Source organism: Pan paniscus, chromosome 6 (assembly GCF_029289425.2).
Source record: "Pan paniscus chromosome 6, NHGRI_mPanPan1-v2.0_pri, whole genome shotgun sequence".
NCBI lineage: Eukaryota > Metazoa > Chordata > Mammalia > Primates > Hominidae > Pan > Pan paniscus.
In genome coordinates, this window is record NC_073255.2 from 91,432,587 (window position 1) to 91,448,144 (window position 15,558).

General features: G+C 41.7%; 1 protein-coding gene across 2 annotated transcripts in view; it reads left to right on the plus strand.

The window, feature by feature from the left end:
- Positions 1 to 15,558, plus strand: part of BAZ1B (bromodomain adjacent to zinc finger domain 1B) — an 81,910-nt gene that overhangs the window by 53,038 nt on the left and 13,314 nt on the right. For both annotated transcript variants that reach the window (XM_063605902.1, XM_034951426.3), the window contains exons 10-13: positions 2,947 to 3,052; positions 3,809 to 3,907; positions 6,235 to 6,412; positions 9,598 to 9,780. In XM_063605902.1, the coding sequence (XP_063461972.1) occupies positions 2,947 to 3,052; positions 3,809 to 3,907; positions 6,235 to 6,412; positions 9,598 to 9,780 (566 nt within the window). The remainder of the gene's footprint in view (positions 1 to 2,946; positions 3,053 to 3,808; positions 3,908 to 6,234; positions 6,413 to 9,597; positions 9,781 to 15,558) is intronic.

Sequence of the window (15,558 nt, forward strand, 5' to 3'; positions counted from 1 at the left end):
AGAAGGAGAGAAACCCACGTTTGATTACCACCTTTGTTCTAAGCATAGTGTGAGAAGATGAAGAGCTTGAATATGAGGATATTTGGGTATTAGCTTTTATAGGAGCAGTTTTCAAACTTTGTCCCTTGGAAGCCTTTGTAGGTGCCTCAAGGGCTGAAATTGAGGTATGGGGGCTAAGAAGGGCAGTGTTAGATGTCTTCTTCTTCTTCTTTTTTTTTTTTTGAGACGGAATTTCACTCTTGTTGCCCAGGCTGGAGAGCAATGGCGTGATCTCAGCTCACTGCAACCTCCGCCTCCTGGGTTCAAACACTTCTCCTACTTCAGTCTCCCGAGTAGCTGGGACTACAGGTGTGTGCCACCACATCTGGCTAATTTTTGTATTTTTTGTAGGGACGGGGTTTCGCCATGTTGGCCAAGCTGGTCTCAAACTCCTGACCTCAGGTGATCTGCCCACCTCGGCCTCCCAAAGTGCTGGGGATTACAAGTGTGAGCCACTGCACCTGACCCTCTTCTTCTACTTTTAAAATTAATTTATTCAGTGTTTATGCTGAATCTCTGTCTGTGAAGCAGTTTGTCGTACGCTAGGGGTATAGCAGCAAACAAGACAGATAAGGTTCTTAAAATTCTTGTGAGGAGAAACATGGCAAATACCTAACGAAAAATGAGTGACTGAGAGGGGATCATGTAGGGACACTGGTAATATTCTTTCTCTTGATCTGGGTGCCGGGTATATGTGTTCAGTTTGTAAAAGAAACACACACTGAATAGTTTTCTGAATGTATATCCATATTCTTTCTTAAAGTGTATGTATTGAGTATATTTCAAGAAAGAAATAAAACAAATTTTAATTAAAAAAATAAGATGCTTAGGTTAGGTCAGGTTTTCTCAACCTCAATGTTACTGACATTTTGGGCTAGATGAATCTTTTTTTTTTTTCCTCCCACCATGACACTGATGAGGAAGATAGTTTTTTGTACTGGGAGCTGTCCTGTGCATTATAGGTTATTCGGGAGCTCCCCTCTACCCACTAGGTGGTAGCAGTGAAAACCAAGATGTCTCTAAATCCTGCCAGATACATGTGGCAGGCAGCAGTGCTCCCTTTCGAGAACCACTAGGTTAAATGATCCATAAGCTTCTTTCAGCACTGCTGTCTGTAACCTAATGAAAATTGCTTATGTGTTGGTGTCATGTGGGAGATAAAGAAATAAAAGAAGTTGCTTCCTGAGTACTAGGTTATTGTGCTTCTTCGATAAATCTTTATTTTTTAAAAAGTAATTCATTTTAGAGAAATTCCTAACTCAAGCTTGAAACTCACAAAATTGTTAAATAAGAATAATACTGATTTACAAAAATAAACATTCCTTCAAATAAAACTTCAGATTTAAGGTGTTTGCATGTTGAATTATATCGAGCATAGATTATGTCACTTTATAGAAGAATCTAGTTCGTTAGACTTCATAAATACTCAGGTGAGGGCAGTTAGGTTTGAGAGCAGTAACTGTGGAGCCTGGATGTTTAGATTTGGAAGAGATTCCAGTGGGATGAAGGAGTGTTACTTTATAATGTGTCCCCGAGACAAGATTGGGGAGCCAGACCCTTCCCTTCTAGAGCATCCTGGTGGATGTTGTTTTGTGTTTTCCAGTTCTAGAATGGCAGTTTTTATTTAAAATTACCCAACTGAGGCTGGATGCAGTGGCTCATGCATATAATCCCAGCACTTTGGGAGGCTGAGGCAGGCGGACCACTTGAGCTCAAGAGTTAAAGACCAGCCTGGCCAACATGGCGAAACCCCGTCTCTACAAAAAATACAAAAATTAGCCGGGTGTGGTGGCGGGCACCTGTAATCCCAGCTACTTGGCAGGCTGAGGCAAGAGAATTGTTTAAGCCCAGGAGGCAGGGGTTGCAGTGAGCCAAGATTGCACCACTGCACTGCAGCCTGGGTGACAGAGCAACATTCTGTCTCAAAAAATTTAAAAAAATAAATAAATTACCCAACTGAAAAGACTAAACAAAGTTATGTGTTAGTATTGCAGAGATGTTTCAGGTTAAAGTGGGGAGAATGGGAAAGAGAAGAGAAACAATCATAGTATGAGGTAAGGCTTCAAATATTGTGGTGACTGGCCGGGCGTGGTAGCTCACACCTGTAATCCCAGCACTTGGGAGGCCAAGGCGGGCGGATCACCTGAGGTCAGGAGTTGGAGACCAGCCTGGCCAACATGGTGAAACCCCATCTCTACTAAAAATAGAAAAATTAGCCAGGTGTGTTGGTGCGTGCCTGTAATCCCAGCCACTCGGGAGTCTGAGGCAGGGAGAATTGCATGAACCCGGGAGGCAGAGGTTTCAGTGAGCCAAGATTTGTACCACTGCACTCCAGCCTGGGCGACAGAGCGAGACTCTATCTCAAAAAACAAAACGAAACAAAACAAAAAACTAAATATTGTGATGATCTAAGATAGGCTTTGATAAATTGGCTCAAGATATATCTATGTTAAAGTCACGTATCAGTATATAGGAACTGATTTACAAAAAAGTTGTATTATTTGACACTTGAAGCCTCCAAGGCTAAGTCTATAGTATTTATATATTCTCATTACCTCTGCTTCACTACAGATGCCTTTGCTCTTAACATCATGTAAAAGGAGTAAATTCTTTATTTTGCTTTGATATAAAGATATTTAGTCATTCTTCATTCTAAGTTGCAGTACCCCTAAACTTTGGAACTGTGTAACGATTCCACTTCAGAGAGCAAATATCTGAGATAACATGCTGTGTTTAAGATATTTAAGAGAAATTAGCATCTTTTATACATGAAGATATATTTGATATATTTCATAGGAAGTATCTGTGTTGTTACAAATTGTTGAGTTTGGCACTGTGTACTGCTTAGATTTGAAACTAGCAATTGGGTATTTACTAAAGTCAACCTAATGTCTCAATTTTTCTTAGGTAAGAAAGCAAACTTAGGTAAAAATGCAAGCATGAACACACAACATGGACCAGCAACAGAAGTTGCTGTAGAGACAACCACACCCAAACAAGGACAGAACCTATGGTAATGTGAGCATTCATCTGGTTGCTCTTTCTTTTTCCTTTTAATTGTTAAGGAAGAAAGTATTTAGTATAGTGATGCCAGTGAGTTAATAATTATTTGCTCAGGATACTTTGTGTGACTGATATTTTGGATATCAAAACTTCTTGCATTAGCAGACCTGATTTTTTGTTAAGAAGATACTTGTTTTTTTAAGGGTTGGAATTTTGATTTTTCCCCCCTGTAATATAACTTTGTATATTATGTGATAGATGTTATATAGCAGTAGAAATGTAGCTTAAATTTGGTTGGGAATAGAAGTATTTAAGATTTTCCTTAAATTTTATTAATTAACAAATTGTATGCATAGCTATTCGTTTCCTTTATGCGCATTTCTGCTTTTAGGCAGCGAGCTAGGTTTTAGAGGATCCATTCTACGGCTTTAACTGTGATCACCTGTGATTTAATGACCTTTCATTTTTGAATTTTGGGTATAGGTTTACTCTCTGGAGGGAAAGGGACAAGTATGCCAATTAACTTTATAAAATTTCATATAATATTTTAATAGGAACCATATTGGCTCTGGTGTCCTAGTACAGAATTAACATTAGGCATCATGAAAATAGTAAATTACTTATTCTACTTCTAGATAGTAGATTGTGAACACATTTGGAATTCTGTTCTCCCAAGTCCCACCACCAACTCTAGATCCCTTGCTTAGTGTTTGATTTTGAATTTTTTTTTTTTTTCAGAGTTATCAGGTCTCTTTTGCCCCTACAGGTTTTTATGTGATAGTCAAAAGGAGCTGGATGAGTTGCTAAACTGTCTTCACCCTCAGGGAATAAGAGAAAGTCAACTTAAAGAGAGACTAGAGAAGAGGTAAGAGGTTTTCATCTTACTCCTCACATCTTACTTCTCTTTAGCATTGGATATAAATATCTGAGGGTTTTTTTTCTTATCCATTTAAGTTACTAAAGTAAAATATTTTAAATGTGTAACCGTTTTGTGTTCATATTGCCTGGTATTTTCTTGGCATATTATGTTTATTGGAAAAATATACCTTTGGCCATCTATATATAGAGTAGCAGGATTATTATGTACTAAAGAACAGGTGCCAGCACCAAGCTGTGAGCCTCATGGTTGTCAGACAGCTTTGCAGATGCAGGCCCAGATGGGTGGGTGTCCAGAAGTAGTCTATCAATATTCAGAAGAGCCAAAAGGTGGAAACAACGGCAATGACTATCAACTGATGGAATGGATAAATAAAAGTTAGTATATATCCAGGCCTTGTGCGGTGGCTCACACCTGTAATCCCAGCACTTTGAGAGGTAAAGGCAGGCCAGTGTCTTGCATCCAGGAGTTTTGAGACCAGCCTGGGCAACATAGGGAAACTCCGTTTCTACAAAAAAAAAACAAAACAAAAATTATCTTGGGTGTGGTGGTTTGTGTATGTAGTCTTAGCTACTTGGGAGGCTGAGCTGAGTTGATCACTTGAGCCCAGGAGGCGGAGGTTGCATTGAGCCAAGATCATGCCCCTGCACTCTGGCCTGGGTGAGAGAGCGAGACGCTGTCTCATACAAAATGAAACAAAAAACCCCCAAAATTTAGTATATTCAAAATAGTGGAATATTATTTAGCCACAAAAAGAAATGAAGTACTGTTCTGTGCTACAACATGAATGAACCTAGAAAACATGCTAAGCAAAAGAAGTCAGACATCAAAGGCCATGTGGTGTATGATTCCATTCAAATGAAACATCTAGAATAGGCAAATCTATTTCAAACAGAAAGTGGATTAGTGGTTGCCAGAGGATAGGGGAAGGGGAGAATAGGAGTGATGATTGCTAACAGGTAAGAGATTCCTGCTTGGGGTGATGAAAATGTTTTGGAATTACATGTGTGGTTCTACAACAAAAAACTGAAGTACATGCTTCAAGTTGGTGAATTTCATGTCATATGAATTAAAAAGAATCAAAAAACCCTGTTCTGTCTACAAAGTAGCATCAAATTTGCGACTGCCATATTTGTTGTAGACATTATTTCTATCAAAGCCAGGACAAGATTTTGGCTTAATGCCTCCTCTCATTTCTGACTCTGTGCTCAATTTCATGGTTGAATTTAGGTTTGATGGAAGAGAGAAGGAAAATATGATTCAGTACATACTCTACACCATTGCCAGACTTTTGCGAAGGACAATAGGTACATTATATTGATGTTAGCCCACTGCTTAATGTGTAAATTAAGTAAAATTGTATTCAGAATTGTGTTGTCTGAATACAGATGTGTCTAGGCAAATTAAGAAAGACAGAGGAGGGCCGGCCGCGGTGGCTCACGCCTGTAATCCCAGCACTTTGGGAGGCAGAGGCAGGCGGATCACAAGGTCAGGAGTTCGAGACCAGCCTGGCCAACATGGCAAAACCCTGTCTCTACTAAAAGTACAAAAATTAGCCAGGCATGGTGGCGGGTGCCTGTAGTCCCAGCTACTAGGGAGGCTGAGGCAGGAGAATCGCTTGAACCCGGGAGGTGGAGGTTGCAGTGAGCCAAGATCGCACCACTGCACTCCAGTCTGGGCAACAGAGCGACATTCCATCTCAAAAACAAACAAACAAAAAAGACAAAGGAAAATGTCGGTATACAGAGCCACAAAGAAATATAGTTCTATGATGTTCCTTCTCTTTGGGCAGAGCATTTGATAGCTATGTGTGTTGAATTGAAAAGACCTGTTTTGTTCACTAAATATGAAGATCGAATCCTTCCATTAAAAGCTTAGAAGTGGCTGGGTGTGGTGGTGCACACCTGTAATCCTAGCAGTTTGGGAGGCCTAGGGGAGAGGATCGCTTGAATTGAAATCAGGAGTTTGAGACCAGCCTGGGCAACATAGCAAGACCCCATCCCTACAAAAAATTAAAAATTTAGCCAGGTGTGGAGGGGTATTCCTGTAGTCCCAGCTGTAGGCTCAGGTTGGAGGATTGCATGAGTCCAGAAGTTTGAAGGTGCAGTGAGCTGTGATGGCACCTTTGCACTCCAGCCTGTGTGACAGAGCAAGACCCTGTCTCGGGGGAAAAAAAAAAAAAGAAAAAACACCAGGGAGAGGTGAAAGAGATCTAAGTAGGTTTTCTAGAAATAAAACATGTTAAGTAATTGAAATTTGAAGAACATCTTCAAAAGTTTGTTTCTTTCCCCATTCTCTTGTCCCAAATCTTCTAGGTACCAGGACATTATTCACTCTATTCATCTAGCACGGAAGCCAAATTTGGGTCTAAAATCCTGTGATGGCAACCAGGAGCTTTTAAACTTCCTTCGTAGTGATCTCATTGAAGTTGCAACAAGGTTACAAAAAGGAGGACTTGGATATGTGGAAGAAACATCAGAATTTGAAGCCCGGGTAGGAATATAAGAAAATCCCCCTTAGATTACTCATGGCAACTCAATCTGAAGTTCTTCCCTGGTGCTGTTCTTGACTTCCCAACATGACCCTCCTGGAAATCAGATGTTTGGATTTGTCTTGGAAGACATGTATGGAACCAAAAATACCTTATGTATATGTATTTTTTCCTTGTTATCTTTTGCTGCTATCCAGAAAAACTTAGTAATTGGCTTACAACCTTGGTATGAAAAGAGCTTCACTACTAAGGTGAATGAAAACTGGTTGTAGAGGCTCCAGTCGTATAGCATCATTTAACATCTTTACCTTGCGATGCCTGTGCTTTCAGGTGTGAAACATGCTTGCATATCCTGCACTTGCCCATTCTTCACACTCAGCTCAGATTTCTATTTATGTTGGGCATCACTCATGTTGTCCAGTGCGCTGTCATTACAGTCCTGTCCTTTATTGCTCAGAGGGACCCTTAAGTGGTATAGGTGAAACTTTTCAAAAGATCCCATACCCTGTAACAGGTAGGTTTAGGTATCAAAGATTGGTGAATAGTATCCGTCAATTACTATTGTAAACCGTTTTTTACTGATTTTAAATCAATAAGTCCACATAATTCTAGACATATTAATATTTGTGGGTCTTTTCAAATTCCTCATGCACTATGATGTTTTGTCTTTTTTTTCTTTTTAAAGAAACGAAGTCCCCTCTGTTACCCAGGCTGAAGTACAGTGGCACAGTCATTGCTCACTGCAGCCTCAAATTCCTGGGCTTAAGTGATTCTCCCATCTCAGGTTTCCAAGTAGTTGGGACTACAGGTACAAGCAATCATGCCTGGCTGATTTTTAGAATTTTTTTGTAGAGACGGGGCATGTTGGCTCACGCCTATAATCCCAGCACTTTGGGAGGCTAAGGCAGGAGGATTGCTTGAGCCCAGCAGTTCGAGACCAGCCTGGGCAACATAGCAAGACCCTGTTTGACACACAAACACATGGAAAATTTTGTAGAGACAAAATCTCACTATGTTGCCCTGGCTGATCTCAAACTCCAGGCTTCATGAGATCCTCCTACCTCAGCCTCTCAAAATGCTAGGATTATAGGCATGAGCCACCTCACCCAGCCAACATATGTGCTCTTATAGTTTTGTGATTTTTATGAACAGTTTCATTTGCATTCCCCCATGCCATTTTTCCTAATTTATAAGTACTTTTCAACTATTTTAGCTTGTTTTTCTTTGCTATTGGAATAAGCAAATAATATGTGTATCTTACATATGCACATTTTTTCTTTTTAATTAATCTTGTGATGAATTCTTGGTACATTTCCTGGGGAAAAGGATTTAAACATCTTTATGGTTCTTAATGATTTTTTTAAAAAGAATTATTGAACCCAAAGGATCTTGCAGGTTTCAGATGTTACATGTTTACTTTTTTGTGTAGCAAATGTTCATTAATTGCCTACTTTGTGCCAAATTCAGGCCTATATCTTGCTGACGTTAGGTTGTCATTTTTCTTAGTTTTCTTTGTGACTATTAAAATGTTATCTTCTAATTGGCATGTCTTGTGTGATTGACAAGATAGTGTTTAAGGACATTTTTTATTTCTTTTCTTTTTCTTTTTAAATTAATTGATCTTTTAAGAGATAGGTCTTGTTCATGCGGGCGCGGTGACTTACGCCTGTAATCCCAGCACTTTAGGAGGCCAAGGTGGGCAGATCACTTGAGGTTGGGAGTTCGAGACCAGTCTGACCAGCATAGAGAAACCCCGTCTCTACTAAAAATACAAAAATTAGCTGGGTATGGTGGCACATGCCTAATCCCAGCTACTCGGGAGGCTGAGGCAGAAGAATCGCTTAAACCCGGGAGGCGGAGGTTGCAGTGAGCTGAGATCGCGCCATTGCACTCCAGCCTGGGCGACAAGAGCAAAACTCCGTCTCAAAAAACAACAACAAAAAAAAAAAAGAGAGAGAGAGAGGTCTTGTTATATTGCCCAGTCTGAAGTGCAGTGGCTATTCACAGATCATAGCTGACAGCAGCCTCAAACTCCTTCTGCCTCAGTCTCCCAAGTAGCTGGGACTACTGGCATGTGCCACCACACCTGGCTGGGTGCATGATTTTGATGAAGTGATTTAACTTCTGTTTCCTCATCTATCAGGTAGATGTGAAGCTTAAAAAGAGATCAGTGAAGCAGGAGGATCGCTTCAGGCCAGGAGTTTGAGACCAGCCTGCGCAACATAGTGAGACCCTGTCTCTAAAAAGAATTTAAAAAATTAGCCAGGCGTGATGCCGTATACCTGTGGTCCCAGCTAATGGGGAGGCTGAGGCAGGAGAATCACTTGAGCCTGGGAGTTCAAGGCTGCAGTGAGTTGTGATTGCTGCCCTTCTGCCTGGGTGACCCAGTGAGACCTAGCTCTTTAAAAATAAAAAAAAGGAGATCAAGTTTGTAAAACATACTACCTTACATATAGTTAGTTACATGCTGGAAGCAAGTTACAAATAAGAAAAAAATTTTAAAAAACATTAAGATGGAAAGTCAGTAAATTTTTATTTTACTTTCTTAGTGTGTCTTTGTGTTAAAATTGTATTTTACACATAGTAGGCATTCAGTCATTATTGAATGAATCAACTATGTAACTCCTTTATGTGGGGGGGCTTCTGCCATTTAGTGGATCCCTTAGCTGGGAAAAGGGAGGTAGTCAAGTACTTTTTTTTTTTTTTTTTTTTTCCTGAGACGGAGTCTCGCTGTGTCACCCAGACTGGAGTACAGTAGCACGATCTTGGCTCACTGCAACCTCCTCCTCCCGGGTTCAAGTGATTCTCCTGCTTCCTGAGTAGCTGGGATTACAGGCACGTGCCACCACGCCTGGCTAATTTTTGTATTTTTAGTAGAGATGGGGTTTTGCCATGTTGGCCAAAGTGGTCTTGAACTCCTGACCTCAGGTGATTCGCCCGCCTTGGCCCCCCAAAATGCTGGGATTACAGGCGTGAGCCACTGCGCCCGGCCAGTCAAGTACTTTTAAATGCATGAGCCATGCAGTGAACTGAGGAGCACAGTTAAATTAATGGTATGTGGCTCTCGATTTTGTTTAATGAATGTTATGTGGCATTTGAGTCTTAGATTTATTTGAATTTGAGGTTGGATTCCTTTCGTCTTCCTCTTGGCCTTTTCTCAGTCTGGTTTTAAAATCCTTTCCTATAGGTCATTTCATTAGAGAAATTGAAGGATTTTGGCGAGTGTGTGATTGCCCTTCAGGCCAGTGTCATAAAGAAATTTCTCCAAGGCTTCATGGCTCCCAAGCAAAAGAGAAGAAAACTCCAAAGTGAAGATTCAGCAAAAACTGAGGAAGTGGATGAAGAGAAGAAAATGGTAGAGGAAGCAAAGGTATTTTGTTGTTATAAGTTGTAGTTTATGATTCCGTAGATGAGTTGATTTGGTTTTAAAATAATCTAACCCTATGCATTTTAGCTGCTATAGGCACTGTGCCCTGAGTGAGTGTTTTTGTGTGTGTGTGTGTGTTTTTTTTTTAAATCACTTTCTACCCCTTCTGTGGTTTTCACACTGGCCTGTGGAGTGCAGCCCTGCTTCTTGGTCACTGGGTGGTGGTCACAGTGGATGTGGCCTTCCCACCTTTACCAGAGTTCACTTTCTTTTTTTGTTTTTTTTTTTGAGATGGAGTCTAGCTCTGTCACCAGGCTGGAGGGCAGTGGTGCAATCTCAGCTCACTACAACCTCCGCCTCCCAGGTTCAAGCGATTCTCCTGCCTCAGCCTCCCGAGTAGCTGGGACTACAGGTGCGTGCCACCACGCCCAGCTAATTTTTGTATTTTTTAGTAGAGACGGGGTTTCACCATGTTGGCCAGAGTGGTCTCGATCTCTTGACCTTGTGATCTACCCGCTTCGGCCTCCCAATGTGCTGGGATTACAGGCGTGAGCCACCACTCCTGGTCTACCAGTTTACTTTCTTTTTTAAAAAGGTGGTGGTGACTTTTAAACACATTAACAATTTGTTTATTTAATTTTTAGATACAGGGTTTTGCTCTTGTGTAAGCTGGTATGCGGTGATTTGCTTATAACTCACTGTAACCTTGAACTTCTGGCCTCAAGCTATCCTCCCACCTTGGCCTCTCAAAGTTTGATTATAAGCGTGAGCCACTGCGCCCAGCCATGCTTGCTCTAGATATTTTTTAAATTTTGGTAAAAATATGCATAACATACAAATTTACTTTTTTTTTTTTTTTTTTGGAGAAAGAGTCCCACTCTTGCCTAGGCTGGAGTGTAGTGGCATAATCTCAGCTCACTGCAACCTCTACCTCCCAGGTTCAAGCAATTCCCCTGCCTCAGCCTCCCAAGTAGCTGGAATTGCAGGTGCATGCCACCATGCCTGACTGATTTTTGTATTTTTTGTAGAGACGGGGTTTCACCATGTTGGCTAGGTTGGTCTCGAACTCCTGACTTCAGGTCATCTGCCCACCTCAGCCTCCCAAAGTACTGGGATTACAGGTGTGAACCACCACGTCCAGCCCAAATTTACCATTTTTATGTGTTCGATTCTGTGGCATTAAGTATATTCACGTTGTTTTGCAACCATCACCACCATCAGCCTTCAAAACTTTTTCATACACTTCTGACACCAAATACATGGGTTTTTACCACACTAAGCAACTCTCTAGTTCTCTGCTGATACCAACTACTCTTAAAATTCAGTTTAATTCTGACTCTTTCTACTTGGAGTTTGTGTCAGATCCTGCAAGTTAAAGTGCTCAGTCCCACAAGACTATTCTCACTTCAGATGCCAGTTGCAAGCCCCACCGTTGCCACCTGTACCATCTATATATTGAGGATTCTCATGACCCTCTCCTTAAGTATGATAATTTGCTAGAATGCCTGACAGAACCCGGGAAAGCATTTTACTTAGGTTAACCGGGTCATTTTGAAGGATACTACTCAGGAACAGCCAGATGGATGAGACGTGTGGAACAAGGAAGGTGGCGGAGCAGGGGTACGTGGGTCTTTCATGTGTTCTCTGAACACTCCTTCCTTCCAGCTTCTGAGTGTGTTACCTGAAGCTGATCAGATCTTGTTCCAGTATCTTCGTAGAGCTTAATCTCCGAAGTCTCCCCTCCTCTTGCCTTTCAGGAGCTTGTGGGTAGGGCTGAACATTCCAGTCTTCTAATCATCTGGTCTTTCTGGTGGCCAGCCCCATAACTAGAGGTCTCACCGAAAGCCTCGTTAGCATAAATTTAGGTGTGATCCAAAGGGGCTCCTCTGAATAACGAAAGACACTCCTATTAAGGTTTTAGTCTGTGGAGAAGGACCAAATATATTTATTATATCATGTCTCTATGTACCACATTTTGTTGATCCACTCACTTGGGTTGCTTCCGTCTTTTGGCTATTGGGAATAATGTTGCTATGAACATGAATGTACAAATGAGTCCCGGCCGGGCATGGTGGCTCACGCCTGTAATTTCAGCACTTTGGGAGGCTGAGGTGGGCAGATCATCTGAGGTCAGGAGTTTGAGACCAGCCTGGCCAACATGGTGACACCTCATCTCTACTAAAAATACAAAAATTAGCCAGGCGTGGTGGCGCACACCTGTATTCCCAGCTACTAGGGAGGCTGAGGCAGGAGAATTGCTTGAACTCAGGAGGCTGATGCTACAGTGAGCAGAGATGGAGCCACTGCACTCTACCCTGGGCAACAGAGCAAAACTCCATCTCAAAAAAACAAGAAAAACAACCAAAAAAGCCAAATATTTGAGTCCCTGCTTCTAATTTTTTTTCAGTGTATACCCAGTAGTGGGATTGCTGGATCATATGGTAATTCAGTGTTTAACTTTTTGAGGAACCACTGTATGGTTTCCTGTAGTGACTGTACGATTTTACATTCTCTCCAGCAACTCATGAGGGTTCTGGTTTTTCCACATTCTCACCAATACTTTTTTTTTTTTTTTTTTTTTTTTGAGACAGAGTCTCTGTCGCCGAGGCCGGAGTACAGTGGTGTGATCTTGGCTCACTGCAAACTCCCCTGGGTTCAAGCGATTCTCCTGCCTCAGCTTCCCAAGTAGCTGAGACTACAGGCGTGCACCACCACTCCTGGCTAATTTTTTTTTGTAGTTTTAGTAGAGACGTGGTTTCACCATGTTGGCCAGACTGGTCTCAAACTCCTGACCTCAGGTGGTCCGCCGGCCTTGGCCTCCCAAAGTGCTGGCATTACAGGCCTCAGCCACCACGCTCAGCCTTTGCCAATACTAATGTCCTGTTTCTTTAATAGTACCCATCCTAATGGATATGAAGTTGTATCTCATTGTGGTTTTGATTTGTTTTTCTCTAATGATTTATGATGTTGAGCATCTTTTCATGTGCTTATTGTCCATTTGTCTACCTTATTTGGAGAAATATATATTCAAGTCCTTTGCCCATTTTTAAATTGGATTTTTTGTTGTTGAGTTGTAGGAGTTCTTTATATGTCCTTGATAATAACCCTTTTTCAGATGCATGATTTGCAAATATATTCTCCAGTTCCATGGGTAGCCTTTTCCTTCTGTTGATAGTGTCCTTTGCATACAAGCATTTCATTTGCATGGGGTCTAACTTAACCTATTTTTTTCCATTGTTGCCTCCACTTTTGGTGTCATGTCCAAGAAATCATTGCCAGATTCAGTGTCATGAACGTTTCTTTCTCTTGTATTTTTCTAGATATTTTATAGTTTAACTTTTACATTTAGGTCTTTGATCATTTGAGTTAATTTTTGTCAGTGGTAGAAGGTAAGGCTTCAGCTTCATTTTTTTCATATTAGATACCCAGTTTCCTCACTTTTTATTTTTAAATGTAGCATGCTTTATTATTGTAAGTAAATAAAATGAGAGGTAAGTAAAATATATAACTCCCACCCTAGTTTCACTGCCCAAGGATGTCACTTTTTTAATAGTTTGGTGTCCTTTTTATGTATATACAAAGATTTGTTGGATTTATTAAAAGTGGAAACTTGTACTGGGCACAATAGTCTTCAGTTTCTCACTTACCAGTATATTCTAAACATCTGTCCCCTCCGTCCCGTTAGTCCACACAGATCTACCTCATGTCATATTTGCTCTTTTCTGATTTTATTGCGTTTCTTTAGAAACGGGTCTCTACTGTCCATGCTGGAGTGCAGTGGTGCAGTCATGGCTCGCTGCAGCCTCAAACTCCTGGGCTCAGGCGATCCTCCCACCTTAGCCTGCCCTGAGTACCTGGGATTATAGGCGAGTGTCACCATGCCCAGCTAATTTTTAAATTTTTTATAGAGACGGGGCCTTGCTGTGTTGGCCAGGCTGGTCTTGAACTCCTGGGCTGAAGTGATCCACCCACCCTGGCCTCCCAAAGTGCTGGGATTACAGGCATGAGCCACCTCGCCCAGCCACATTTGGTCTTTTAATTTTGTATTACTTATTAATAAATATGAAACTTAATAGAATAACTAGCAGCTCCATTTTTGTCTGTTTTGTGTATTAGATTTCTGCTTAAGATTACTTGTGAAGAAAAGAATTTGAGAACACTACATTATGGGAGAGGTCCTAACCATTATTTAGTGCGGAATATTGTCCCTAATTTTAGATTTGCCTCTCCCTGCCTTCTTTCCTTTTTTTTTCACAAAGATCTGGTAAAGCCCTGCTTGTGCCAGTCGCTAGTAAGTTTGGAGGTTTTATAGAGATGAGTAAAAAAGCCTTAAGTTCAGGACCAGGTGCGGGTGGCTCACGCCTGTAATCCCAGCACTTTGGGAGGCTGAGGCTAGCGGATCTTGAGGTCAGGAGTTCGAGACCAGCCTGGCCAACATGGTGAAAACCGGTCTCTTCTAAAAAAAAAAAAAATACACACACACACACACACACACACACACTACCTGAGTGTGGTGGCGCGAGCCTGTAGTCCCAGCTACTCAGGAGGCTGAGGCATGAGAATCACTTGAGCCCGGGAGGTAGAGGTTGCAGTGAGCCGAGATCGCACCAGTGCACTCCAGCCTGGCAACAGAGCGAGACTCCGTCTCAAAAAAGAAAAAGCCTTAAGTTCTTGTCTTCAGGGAACTCAATTTGAGTGTGAGAGACCGGCAGGGGATGCTTACTGTGGTGTGACCAGTAATGATGAGAAACAGCAGTACTCAGGCTCACTGTGAGGGATACCCAGGGCACACTAGAGAAAACTTACCAGAGGGAAGAGAGGATGGGTTTTGAAGAATGTGTAGGAGTGGATCAGGTCATGGGAGGGGCAGCATAGGCCTTTTCAGATTGAACTGAAATTGGACTCTTTGTCACTGACAGCTGGTTCTTGTTTGTCCTCCCCATTTACATAGAGTGAGTCTGCTGTCCTTTCCAAAGCTTATCAAATGTTTATACATAGTTGTCATGTTCCCCCTACATTTCTTCCTGAGGCGGAGGATGATATGTGATATGGGGGAGATAATTTTGGATAAGAGGTAAGCAGGGTGGAGAAAGAAAATTCAGTTTAGATAAAGATTTAATTCATGACTTAAGCTGAGACACTTACTATGTGGTGTGTCATTATCTTGCTGGGATTTAGTTTTCACCTTCCTGTGTTTCTTTTATTTTTAAAAATGTCTTTACTTTTTGAGATGGGGTCTCACTGTGTTGCCCAGGCTCTCTGCAGCCTCAGACTCCAGGCTTGTGATCTCCCACCTCACTTTCCCGAGTAGCTGGAACTACAGGTGCCTGCCACCATTCCTGGCTAATTTTTAAATTTTTATTTATTTATTTATTTATTTATAGAGAAGGGGTTTCCCTACATTGCCCAGGCTGATCTTGAACTCCTGGGCTCCAGTGCTCCTCCCATCTTGGCCTCCAAAAGTGCTGGGATTATAGGCATGAGCCACCATGCCCAGCCTATGCTTATTTTATTTTATTTGTGAATGAATGAATGAATAACAGGGTCTCACTCTGTCACTCAGGCTGGTGGGTGCAGTGGTGTGATCTTGGCTCACTACAGCCTCAAACTCTTGGGCTCAGGTGTCCTTCTACTTCAGCCTCCCAAGTAACTGGGACCACAGGCATGTGCCACCATACCCGGCTTTTTCTGTATTTTTCTGTAGAGGCAAGGTTTCACCATGTTGCTGGTCTTGAACTCCTGGGCTCAAGTGATCCACCTGCCTTGGCCTCCCAGAGTGCT